We start from the raw sequence: 12,417 nt of genomic DNA on the forward strand, positions 1-12,417 counted from the left end.
ATCATATTCCCAGCGCCCCTCCCCCAAATTCCCCCCCACCCACCCACCTTTTATCTCAGCCCGCTTGGCACACCAGCCTCATTACTGAAAAAGGGCTTATGCCCGAAACGTCGATTCTCCTGCTCCTCGGATGCTGCCTGGCCTGCTGCGTTTTTCCAGCACTATATTTTTCAACTGTGGTCTCCAGCATCTGCAGTCCTCACTTTCTCCCAGTTAAGGAGACCAAAACTGCACACAGTACTCCAAGTGTGGCCTCACCAGCACCCTGTACAGCTGCAACATAACCTACCTGGTTTTAAACTCAATCCCTTTAGGAATGAAGGACAAAATTCCATTTGCCTTCCTAATTACTTGTTGTAACTGCAGACCAACTTTCTGTGATTCATGCACAAGGACACAGGTCCCTCTGCGTGGCAGCATGCCACAATCTTTTACCACTCAAGTAATAATCCTTTTTAATTTTACTCCTACCAAAATGGATGACTTCATATTTATTAACATTGTATTCCATCTGCCAGACCTTTGCCTGCTCACTCAAAGTGTCTATGTTGGGTTATTCAAGTTCTTCTCAGCATTGGAAATGAATTCCTTCTGCCCATTCCATTCTTCTGATGTAACAAAACTCTTCTCACAAACAACCATGCTTCTTCAGTGAACAGTCCCTACTGACGACCAGAATCTCCTCGTGCAACAGGATGAGTGCTGCAGGAGATTGAGAAAATCTGTTGCAAAGTCAAACATGAAACAGTTTTTTTTAAAGAAGGCTAAAAGGAAAAATGAAAACTAGGGAGAAAATAACCAGAAATGAATAGATAAGAGCCTCCTAAAGGAGGCCAAGGCCAAATGAGGGAGGATAAACAGCTCAGGATAAGAAGTGGAGAGAAAGGAGATACACATGCATGAAGCAGGATCTAGAGAGAGAATCCCAATTACAGGAAAAGTCACAGCGACAGCATTGTTACAGCCCAGCATGCCTCCTCCAACTCTTGGAATCAGCAAATCATTGTCAATCTCTTGCTTTCATTCCGTAACCCTGCACATTTTTCCTTTTCAGACTAGTCTGATTCTCTTTGAATGTTTCAACTGATAAAGCAGTAAGTAATAGTGGTCTGCAATGCACTAAATTTCTATCTCCATATTGCATTTGCTACTTTTAACGATTACTTCAAGTCTGCGTCCTCTTGTTCTCAATCCCTTCATGAATGGGAAGTTTCTTCAACTTTATTATGTCTAGACTCTTAATGATGTTTAATACCTCTATCAAATCTTCTTTCAGCCTTTCCCCCATGCCCAAGCAAAACAGCCTTAACTTCTCCAATCTATCTTCATTTACTGAAGTTCCTCAATTCTGGAACTACTCCTGAATTCTTTTTCTGCACTCTTTCCAGTGTCTTCATAATCTTCCTACAGTTGTGCCCACAATTAAGACTGACCCAATGATTTATACAAGTTCAACATTGCCTCCTGCTCTTAAATTCTACGCATTACTCTTATTTATTCAGCCTAGGATACTGCATTTTGTGCTAATCACTCTTTCAACCTGTTCTCGCTCCTTCAATAACTTATGCACATATACATCCAGGTCCCTCTGCTCCTGCACTCTTCTAAAGTTATGGTTTTTTAAATTGTCTCTCCACTTTCCACATACCAAAACTCATCATTCCTAATATTCTCAACTGAACCTCATCTGCCACCTCTCCCCCACTTCACTAACTTGTCTACGTTCTCTTGAAGTTCTATACCATCAACACCACTCACAATGCATCCAAGTTTCACACTATTTACAGACTTTGAAACTGTGCCTTGTATACAAAATCTAGATCATCATTAATATTTATTAGGAGCAATTCTTATTTGTAAAAAATGATTTTCCCTTCAGAAATCCATGCTGGATTTCACATTTAACCCATATTTGTGCCGATTACTATTGATTTGGCCTGAATGAATATTTCTAGAAATGTCCCACCATCAAAGTTAAAATGACCTGTTTATAGTCATTGGACTTCGGTTACACATTTTAACATTATAATGGTTGCAATTCTCTGGCACCAATATACCACAAGTCTAAGAAAGACTGAAATATTACAGCCAGTATCTCCACAGCAATGGTTGAGTCACTACCCTTGACCAGAAGGCCTGGGTTCAAGTCCCACCTGCTCCATTGGTATGTATTAACATCTCTGAATGTGTTGATTAGAAAAATAAGCTTTTTTAAAAAAAAATTATAGCTGATGGGGACAGTTGGACAGGATTTACCACACTATTTCAAGATGCTGTCCTAATCTCTCCTCTGGAGCCCGATTGTTATCAATCTTGTAGCCGTAGGAGGCCAATTTTAAATAATACAACACATTATGAAAATACTGATAATGTTAAGCACAACTAATACAAGGTTACTAGGCATTCCATATAATGATAAGGACTTAGTTCATCCACACATACCCTCAGATACTTGGCATACATGAGCTGCAGCAGTATTTTGCCTGTGGATTCAATTTAACTCTGAAACATTTTCTAATACAAGAACATGGAAAACAATGAACTATACAAATTTATCTGTCTTATGAAACAAACTAAATTCCCAGCTCCTTTCTAATATAATCACTTGAGACTTACTGATCATAAATGTTTCTTCCCTCAGTGAAAAACTGTAAGGGCAACCCATATTCAAAAGATCCCCCCAACATCCTTTTCCACAGTCTTCCTAAATCTATGAAGATGGCTTGCAAATGGGAACAGACTAAAAATATACAAAACCTAATGTATTGCTACAGACTTTAACTTACCAGTAGCTTGTTTTAATTAGAATAGCAATTCTCAAATGTTTTATCCACATGCTTTCTGTAAATATTGATGCATTCACACAAATAACTAAATACTTTGCAGTAATCAATATTAACTATCCAAGGAAAGCAGACCATAAGTATAGTAATTTTTTTATTAAAACAAAAGCAGAAACAACAGATCAACAAATGCATAAAAGGTATATAATTCTACAGATACAATATTAATGGCACGTGTTTTGCCTGGCCACAGTTGGAAGAAATCTGATGACCTCAGTGCCTGCATTCTGCCCCCTTCCCCCATCCTCAATCTTTTGCAGAAACTGTGTGCTCCAAAGTTTGTAGCTAAAAATAAATGAACTAACAATGAGAGAAAAAAAAAGTTTTATCGAAGCTTCAATTAGTGGTCATCCACCTTGAAATGCGTTGTTAAATTAGATCATAAAGGGTAGATATCTTACATTAACAAGTTTTGAGAAAAGTGTCAATTTTGTTTAAATATTATTTGCTCTAGTGCTTCAGAATTCTTCTTTAATTCAGGTGTGTCAATCTTGAGAAACAGGTTCTTTAAAGATTTAATCATCTTCAAAACATACACATATTCCAAACATACCAAAGGTATGATACATTATTAGGTTTACTATTTAAGCATCCAGATAAATAACAAAGATAAGCAAAGGTTAGCAATGCGCAGTTTCACAGCTACGTACTACAGTTTGGCTGTATTAGTGTAACATTACCAACTGAATCAGATCTATGTAGTATGTCTTAAATAAATATTCAGTAAATTTGTTTATTACAATGGTGTTTTTTTCATGAAAAAAATTCTCTTGGCACTATAGCTTTAGATTTTTAGTTTTATTTTTAAAATCTATCCAATTATCTTTTGGTTAGTTCTGCTCATTAATTGCCATACTTAGCAGGTACCTGAAAGATTATTGATCTTAAAGGAAACCCAGGAAATAAAGCTGGGTTGCAACGCATATATATTTATCCATATATGTAATATTTTTTTAAAAAAAGGGTGTGAAAGCTTTTTAAAAAATGCATATGAAGGAATTTTTACAATAAAAGGTCATATTGTTTGTGAGGATGGAGAGGGTATCACTAGAGAATCATATTTGCTCCGATACTGAAAATGACATAAAAAAATACTGGATACGTGCAATATGTTGTGACATGAAAATATAAGTCTATTATAATAAATTTTATTCCCTATAAGACATTTAGATTTTTTTTGCAAGTACTAAATATCTATGTAGTAAGATGAAAACGCCATAAAGCAGACATTTTTCAGTTCTATGGTTTTATTGTAATATAGAACCGCAAAAGGCACTCAAATGATGAGCTAACTCTAACCATAGTTTACTTAGCTCACTTCAATTAAATTTTCTGTCCACAAACACAATGCAAGATTCTCTTTAGCTTTATCTGAGTCCAGTTTGAGACCATTCACAGGAACAGTGTCACCTGTCCAAAGTTGTTTCAGTGCCTCCAAATGAGACCATGAAAATCTCAAACCGTGAGCCTGTGTGAAGAAAGAAAAAAACAAATGGATTAATAATTTTCACAATATTGAAAGTTTCTTTTTAAAATGTGAATAATGGAATGCAATAAAGTCCAAAGAAGGCAGATCTAGCTCTAAATTGAAGCAATTTTTTTTTGTTTGTGCATAATAATCAAAATTACATTTACACTTGTCTTCCTTAAAAAAAGTATAAAAGCTCACGAATGCATCAATTCTTAGAAAAGAAAGTTTGTCATATTAATAATTAACATGTGAAGAGTCAGTTGACTGCTATTAAGATTCAACATCATCTTAAAATTATGCCATATTTGCACCATGGTAATACTGGGTTTTTCAAAGAATAAACATGACCAAACAACCAAATAGCAATCTAATAAATGACAGGGTCATTGTCAGTTTTTGAGACAGATGTCAAACGTGGCACAAAGAAGTGCTCTTTTCTCATCCAATTTTAGATACATGCCACTAAGATTTTGAAATTCTTTTGAAATGAGATGAAAGTTACTTGGAAGTATTATGCTTTTGTCACTTGGTTTAAAAGCCCATCCAAGAGTTTGGATTCAAGGCAAACTGGTTGAACAGAAGGTATCCTCAAGAACTGTCTTAAAACGGATAGGTTCTTTATAACACTGTTCTACTCATATCAAGATTAAATACAATAAACAAATCAGAAAATGCCCAATTCTTATCTGTTACATTTTGAACGACTTTTTCATAAATTCTATTCCCTAGTGCAAGATCATCGACTACATGTGTTTCTCAGTAATGCGTTTCTCTTGTCCTATCCAAATAACTACATACACAAGATGCTACTTATGCTCAGCAAGGACCATCCCTATGACAGAATTGCAACATTTCTCCAGGGTTCTAAAGCCCTCATACAACCATCATTAGAAAACATATGAAGGTGAAGCTCAAATTAGGTTTCATTTAAATAATGAAACAGAATGAAATAAGATCAACATCAGAGGTCTGGCTTAAGTCAGGGCTTTGCAAGTCATACACTGCGATCTTGATGAGATTTTACAGTCATGAGCTACAAATCAGTGCCTACTGTGGAGCTTGTCTGAGCACCAACAACTGCGGGACCTTTAAAGCCTCTTGTTCATCAAGTCTACCAGATCAATCTCTGAGACCCATTTGTTGCTGCAAAATCAGTGCACAGATATGCTTTCAATTTGATGATAATGTTTTAATTTAAAAGCTTACAATTCTCTGTTTTCTAATTCTGGTGATTTATGTTAGAATCTTCAGGTTTTGTTCTTCTGGCCCAGAGAACCTCTTCTGAGATGTCATCTTGGAAACTGAGAACTTTACGGCCAATTAGCCAATTTTCTTTTCAAGATGGTGACGGAATAGGGTTCCTGAGTTGGGGCTTGTCTGCTCCAATTGCTTTTCTTTTCTTTCTTCTCTCATTTTTTTACTTTGTTTTTTTTGGGTTTTTTTTCACCTTACCTTCTGGAGGGAGCTCAGCAATGGAGGCAGCGGCAATGGCAGCAGCTGCGGGCCAGCAATGGGTCTTTGATGTGAGATATTTGGTGTAACACTGCTGCGGCTTCTTCAAGGTCCGAAGCAAGGAAGTGGCTTGAGGGCTTGGGATTCTCGCCATCTGCAACAAGGTATCTGGTGAGCCCAGATGGCAGTCAGTGGCAAGGTGTCTGGACTGGACTCTAGTATCTGGTGGGGAAGGTTGTGCGGGGGGGAGAGGAGGAGGAGGAAGAGGAGAGAGGGTTGAGTGAGAGCAAGAGAGACCAAGACCAGCACATGGTTTTGGGGTGCTACGGAGCAAGCAGAGTGCTGAGGAGATTAATTTGTTGTGGAAAGCCCCCATGGGAGAGTCTGCAGGCCCATACCTAATGTTACAACACAGGGTAAATTCTCCTGCTTAATTCAAACCAGCAACACAGAAAAGATTTATCCTGTGCAGTAACCTGTGAAAATTCAAGACACCAAGAATTATTTAAAGTAAAAATTAACTTTATTTCTTAAAGTATAACAGAGAATGATTAACTAACAACTATTTACAACTCCTTCCTGTAACCTATCTTTCACCTTCCCCTTCTACAATACTAGTCCAATAAAACCCCTGATTAAGAGTTACACAATAAAACTTCTTATCTCAAAATCAGGCAGCTTTCAGTTCTTCCCTGTATTCCTGTCTTCTTGTCTTCTTCTTGTTGGGGATTCTGCTCGACAGATTACTGATCGATAAAGGTACCTTTAAGAGAGCTATTCTCTCGGCAGCTTGCAGATGCTGGCTTGGCAGTTCTCCTCTCAACTATTCAACTTTCCTCAGTCTTATACCCCCATTGTGTCACTGGCTTTTAAGATTGTCAAAATACTCAATTCAAACTTGATTGGGATGTGGATATTTTTCAGGGTATAATTTAAACTGATTGGCTGAATTCGAATTTATTTTTGTCTCATAGCAACTCAGCCAGTGCTATCTGTTCTGAAACAAATGTTACTTTGTAAATTCTCCAGCATTGTGTGTGCTTGCCAAGTCCTTCACTCTCTTAAAGGTATAGTACGCTTATACACCTTCATTAACACTAAAGAAGAATGTAATTCTATATTTTTTCAACTTTATACTAAGAACAACTATGCAATTCTCACTACCATAAAAGCCAGCTTTCTGCCAATTCAGTTCATTCCATGATATCCAGAAATGGATGAGTATATTTGATACAACAAAGGCTGGTGGCTCTAACAACATTGACCAAAGAAAGCTTGGTTTTGTTCACAAAATTCAATTCAGTCTACTAAAGCCCCATCAGCTTATTGCAAATCATTACTAGAATGACAGTAGTGGTTGTTAACACTGGTGTTAATATGATCCTACATAATTCAACTTTTGCACCAATGTTCAGCTCTACCTCATTATGGTCTTGTTTCAAATAAATAATGGAGCTCTATTCTCTAGGTATGGTGAGAGTAGGTGCCTTGACATAAAGACATTTGTGACCAAGTGTAGCATCGACGAGCCAAGGAATTAGAGGACAGGAACAGAAAGGATGGTTGTGGCTGTTGAAAACATGTCATTTTAGTTCTAGGTCATTGCTGCAAGAGTTCTTTGAGGTGGTGTCCTTTGTCCAAACATGTCTATCCTTTTCATCAATAGCCTTCTCTCTATTACAAGGTCAAAATTTGGATGATCATGGATGATTACACTGTTCATTATTTGTGGAGTTGTGAATGGAATTGAAGCAATTTTGCTCACGTGTAGCAAGACCTTATGATAATCAGGCTTGGGCTTATCAATGGTTTGCAATATTCAAGTTTCACAGTGGCAAATCACGACCATTTTTAACTACATAGAGAGGCTAACTCCACCTCCCTATCACTCATCGGCACCGATCAGAAAACTTAAATGGACCAACCACACCATAGTTCCACGAGCGTAGGTCAAAGTCTGCATATTCCTTAACCAATGACGACCAAAGCCCCTAAAGTTCTCCAACATTTCAAGTGCAATAACCATAAGGAATTTTAACTACATTCGGCAGCAACACTATCTAGATTCTCTGGGAACTTTTTAGTTGGATATTCAAGATGCCTTTTGATACAGACTTACATAATTAAGTATGGACAATTATAGACATGTATACACCCAAAAGGGGCACAATCAATTACCATTTTGTTTCTGTTGAAAGTATTATGAGAAATGATTCACTATCTGAAATGCTTCTCTTTCCATGAATACAATGTAGTCTGCTGAGTATTTCCAGCATTTTCCATTTCACAGTTTCACCATTTGGTTTTTATTTAACTTGATTAGCCTGGTTTGTGGAGCAGTTCAAAAGTTTGTTGGTGCAACCCAACTGCATGGTGGCACAGTGGTTAGTACGGTTGCCTCAGTGCCAGGGACCTGGATTTGATTCCAACCACAGCCGACTTTCTGTGTGAAGTTTGCACATTCTCCCCGTATGGGGATGGGATTCGTTGGGTGTTCTTGTTTCCTCCCACAACCCAAAGATATGCAAGTGGATTGACCAAATTACCCATAGTGTTCAGGGACATGTACATTGGGTGCTTTTCCCATGAGAAATACAGAGTGGAGGGAATGAGTCTGGATGGGATGCTTTTGAAGGGTTGGTGTGGACTTGTTGAGCTGAATGGTGTTTCCATGCTGTGGGGATTGTATATAGAATAAAAATCTGTAAGCTGCGAGCAGGAATTAGGACTTTTGATTAAATGAAAGTCTTTGGGCAAATCTAGAAGGATTCAGGGAATGGGTTCATGTGGAACCCATACTTTTCAATACAGTTTGGTGCAATGTTGTGCAGTTTGCAAACCAGCTGTTTAAATATGAATCTAAGAGATTTAAATTGGTTTTCCCTTGTCCAATACATACAAAAACAACTTTAATGAAATTCCTCGAAAATAAAATCCAGTGTAATTATGTTAGAGTTGTTCATTCAGATACTTCGATATCTTCTTTTGCTTCTGAACCACAAGACCTACATTCAAGTCCCACTGCTCCAGAGGTATGTAACAACATCACTGGTCAGGCTGATTTAAAAATATGAAATGCCTGTGCAAGCACTGTGCCCACTCACTGAAATCCAATGTCTGTTGTCATCTTTAGAGCAGTTTTCTTTTGTGAAACAAATTTCAAAGGAAATTATGCCAAGCAAGTGTATAACATAAATCTTTAGTTAACACCATTGAACAGACCATTAACATTTGCTAAAACGTAAGCAGCTGCAAAGTGCCAACTTGCTACAATATCCTGGTACTTTTATTGAACAAAGCTCACTTGCAGCCTCCAGTGGCAAGAAGCCTGTATGGCAAGGGCTGCAAATTCCAAAAGCCTAATGCTTTTATTGAGTGGTTCGTGTTGAAGTGTGTGGTGCCGGAAAGGCACAGTCGGTCAGGCAGCATCCAAGAAGCAGGGGAATCAGCGTTTTGAGCATAAGCCCTTCAGCAGGAATGAGATTTGTAGCCCAAGGGGGCTGAGAGATTAATGGGAGGGGGATGGAGCTGGAGGGGGAGGTAGCTGGGAATGAAATAGATAGATGAAGTGGCGGGGTGAAGGTGATAGATCAGAGAGGAGGATGGGGCAGATAGATGGAAAGGAAGATGGACAGATAGGACAGTTCAAGAGGTCAGTGCCGAGTTAGAAGGTTGGATCTGGGATAAGGTGGGAGATGCGGAAATGAGGAGAGTGGTGAAATCCACATTGATCCCAAGTAGTTGGAGGGTCCCAAGGCAGAAGATGAGGCGTTCTTCGTCCGGGTGTCAGGCAATTAAGATTTGGAGACAGAGGAAATCCAGCACATGCATGTCCTTGGCAGAGTGGGAGGGGGAATTAAAGTTTTCAGCCACAGCGCGATGTAATTGTTTAGTGCGTATCCCACAGAGATGCTCTCTGAAACGTTCCACAAATTGGCATCCTGTCTCCTCAATATAGAGGAGACCACATCGGTAGCAACGGACACAGTAGATGACAGGAAGCAGGTAATTCTCTGTCAGACGTGAAAGGATCCTTTGGGGCCTTGGACGGAGGTAAGAGTGGAGGTGTGGGTGCAGGCTTTGCACTTCTTACAGTGGCAGGGGAAGGTGCCAGAAGTGGAGGGTGGGGAGTGAAACATATCCTTGATGGTCGGGTCTGTTTGCAGGTGGTGGAAATGGTAGAGGATGATGCAATGTGTCCTGAGGTTGGTGGGGTGGAAGGTGAAGACCAGAGGGGTTCTGTCCTTGTTGCTATTGGAGAGGTGGGGTTTGAAGGCGGAGGTGCGGGAAGTGGAAGAGATGCACTGGAGGGCATAGACGATCACATGGGAGGGGATATTGCGGTCTTTGAAGAAAGACGCCGTCTGTGAATTGGCGAATTGGTCGAATTGGTCTTCCTGGGAGCAGATGGGGCAGAGGCAGAGGAATTGAGAATAAGGGATAGCATTTTTACAGGAAGCAGGGAGGGGATATTGCGGTCTTTGAAGAAAGACGCCGTCTGTGAATTGGCGAATTGGTCTTCCTGGGAGCAGATGGGGCAGAGGCAGAGGAATTGAGAATAAGGGATAGCATTTTTACAGGAAGCAGGGTAGGAGGAGGTGTAATCCAGGTGGCTTTGGGAGTCAGTGGTTTTGTAGTAGATATCCCCGTTGAGTCAGTCGCTGGAAATGGAGATGGAGAGGTCCAGGAAGTGGAGGGAGGTGTCCGAGATGGTCCAGGTGAACTTGAGGTCAGGTGGAAAGTGTTAGTGAAGTTCAACCTCCTTGCGGGAGCATCAGGTAGTGCTGATACAGTCATTGATGTAGTGGAGGAAATGATGGGGAATGGTGCCGGGTCGTGTTGGTACATTTCTCGCTGATATTTCAATGCATATTCAGATATTAGACGATAACAAAATGGAAATCAAATCTTAAGTTTTAAACTAAAACTTTTAGGGTTCCAACCCTTATTTTGAAACATGCAAATTTTTGACAGACAAAGCTAAATGATTCCACAATCAACAGATCAAATCTAAGCTCTGCCACATCCAGATGTGAATGATGGTGGTCAATTTAACAATTCACTGGAAGAGGCAGCTCCACAAATATACCCAGCTTAAATGATAATCAGTTAACCACATCAGTGCATCACATAACACTGACGTAGCTGCAACAGCCTTCAGTCAGAGGTATCAAGTCAGCCATCGCAGCCCCCTCCAGACATCTCACTTCCCATCCCAAAATATTTCTTAAATATATTATTCAATTATAAGCTGCATATATCCAAGCTTGTATTGTACACATCCAACACCCCTCTAAATACATCTTCCTTTGGAAGTCAGTGGAGCTCCAGCACTGCCTGCTTGATATTAGCAACTCGGTACACCATCACTTTATGAACATCTACAACAACTGAATGTAGGGTCACTGAAAGGCCAGTGCATGTTGGTCTTCGCTCTATGAAAGCAGCAACCTAAAGGGAAGTTATGTCCAAGCTGTGCAGATATTTACTCAGAGTTGAGAGTGTGGTGCTGGAAATTTGACGTTTCGGGCAAAAGGGCTTTTGTATGCTGCCTGACCTGCTGTGCTTTTCCAGCACCACACTCTTGACTCTAATCTATAGCATCCGCAGTCCTCACTTTCGCCTAGATGTTTACTCAGATCCCATCTGGAATTCTGCATCCAGTCTGGGTTTAGAAGGAGTACAATGGAGTCTTACCAACCTCGTACACGACTGGAAGTGTTAAACTATTAAGGCAGTGTACACAAGCCTGGTTTGTATTCCCTCAAGTTTTAATGTCTAGGAACAAGCTAATCAATATGCTGATAAAGGGATTTGATAGGGTACATGAAATAGGGTCTGCTCTGTTCGGGAAATCCAGAAAAAAGGCCAGTATTATACAAGAAGAGTCAGATCGGTCAGAAGAGGAATCTGGAAGCACTTCTTCACACATTGGAGAGTGAAACTGTGGAAGTCCATCCTTAAAAGGTTGTGAATGCTGGAACAATTGAAATTTTCAAGCCTGACTTTGGTAAGGGTACAGAGTAGGAGCATGGAAATGATTATGAGTTACACATTAGCAAGTGAACAACTGAACAGGCTCAAGGGACTGAACAGCTTTTTTTTCCATTCCTATGTTATAAATGCAGCAAATTTCTCAAGTACAGTCACAATATATTTCTACAACAATGAGGCATAGAAACAAGGGCAAGACCATTTTAAGGCCCAAAGTATCATCCACTTAATATTGGACACATAACAATCCACTCAAAATTTAGTCCATTACTATCTGGAATAGAACCAGTGCTGATGTGATGCCAAAAGGCAGTTGCTTGTAGCAGAATGGTCCCCTTCATGTCACTATTGTGACAATGGCAGCTGAGACTCCTTCATGATCACCACCCACAACAGATCCATTTTTGAGAATTTCTTTCCCCGGCCAGTCCAGTGAGCAGGTCCTCAATGCATGGAAGTGGGTATTGATCCACACACAGGGCAGAGTTGGCTGTGACCTTAACATCACCACAACGCCCAATCTGCACAATCTGTTTTTAAGATAGAACTGGCCCATTCACTGGTTGTTTCTGATTCTAATGCTTCCATGTTCATAAGCTGTCCCAGTTCCACCTCCACTGTAGGCTGGATGGTGTACAGTACTGGATGTGCCTTCAG

General features: G+C 39.8%; 1 protein-coding gene across 3 annotated transcripts in view; it reads right to left on the reverse strand.

Annotated features, from left to right (window-relative positions):
• Positions 1-2,924: 2,924 nt before the first annotated feature.
• Positions 2,925-12,417, reverse strand: part of riox2 (ribosomal oxygenase 2) — a 61,000-nt gene continuing 51,507 nt past the window's right edge. For all 3 annotated transcript variants that reach the window (XM_043700804.1, XM_043700805.1, XM_043700806.1), the window contains exon 10: positions 2,925-4,311. In XM_043700804.1, coding sequence (XP_043556739.1) covers positions 4,153-4,311 — 159 coding nt within the window. In that variant the 3' untranslated portion in view covers positions 2,925-4,152. The remainder of the gene's footprint in view (positions 4,312-12,417) is intronic.

The sequence above is a fragment of the Chiloscyllium plagiosum genome, chromosome 12 (genome assembly GCF_004010195.1).
Source record: "Chiloscyllium plagiosum isolate BGI_BamShark_2017 chromosome 12, ASM401019v2, whole genome shotgun sequence".
In the NCBI taxonomy this organism is placed as follows: Eukaryota; Metazoa; Chordata; class Chondrichthyes; order Orectolobiformes; family Hemiscylliidae; genus Chiloscyllium; species Chiloscyllium plagiosum.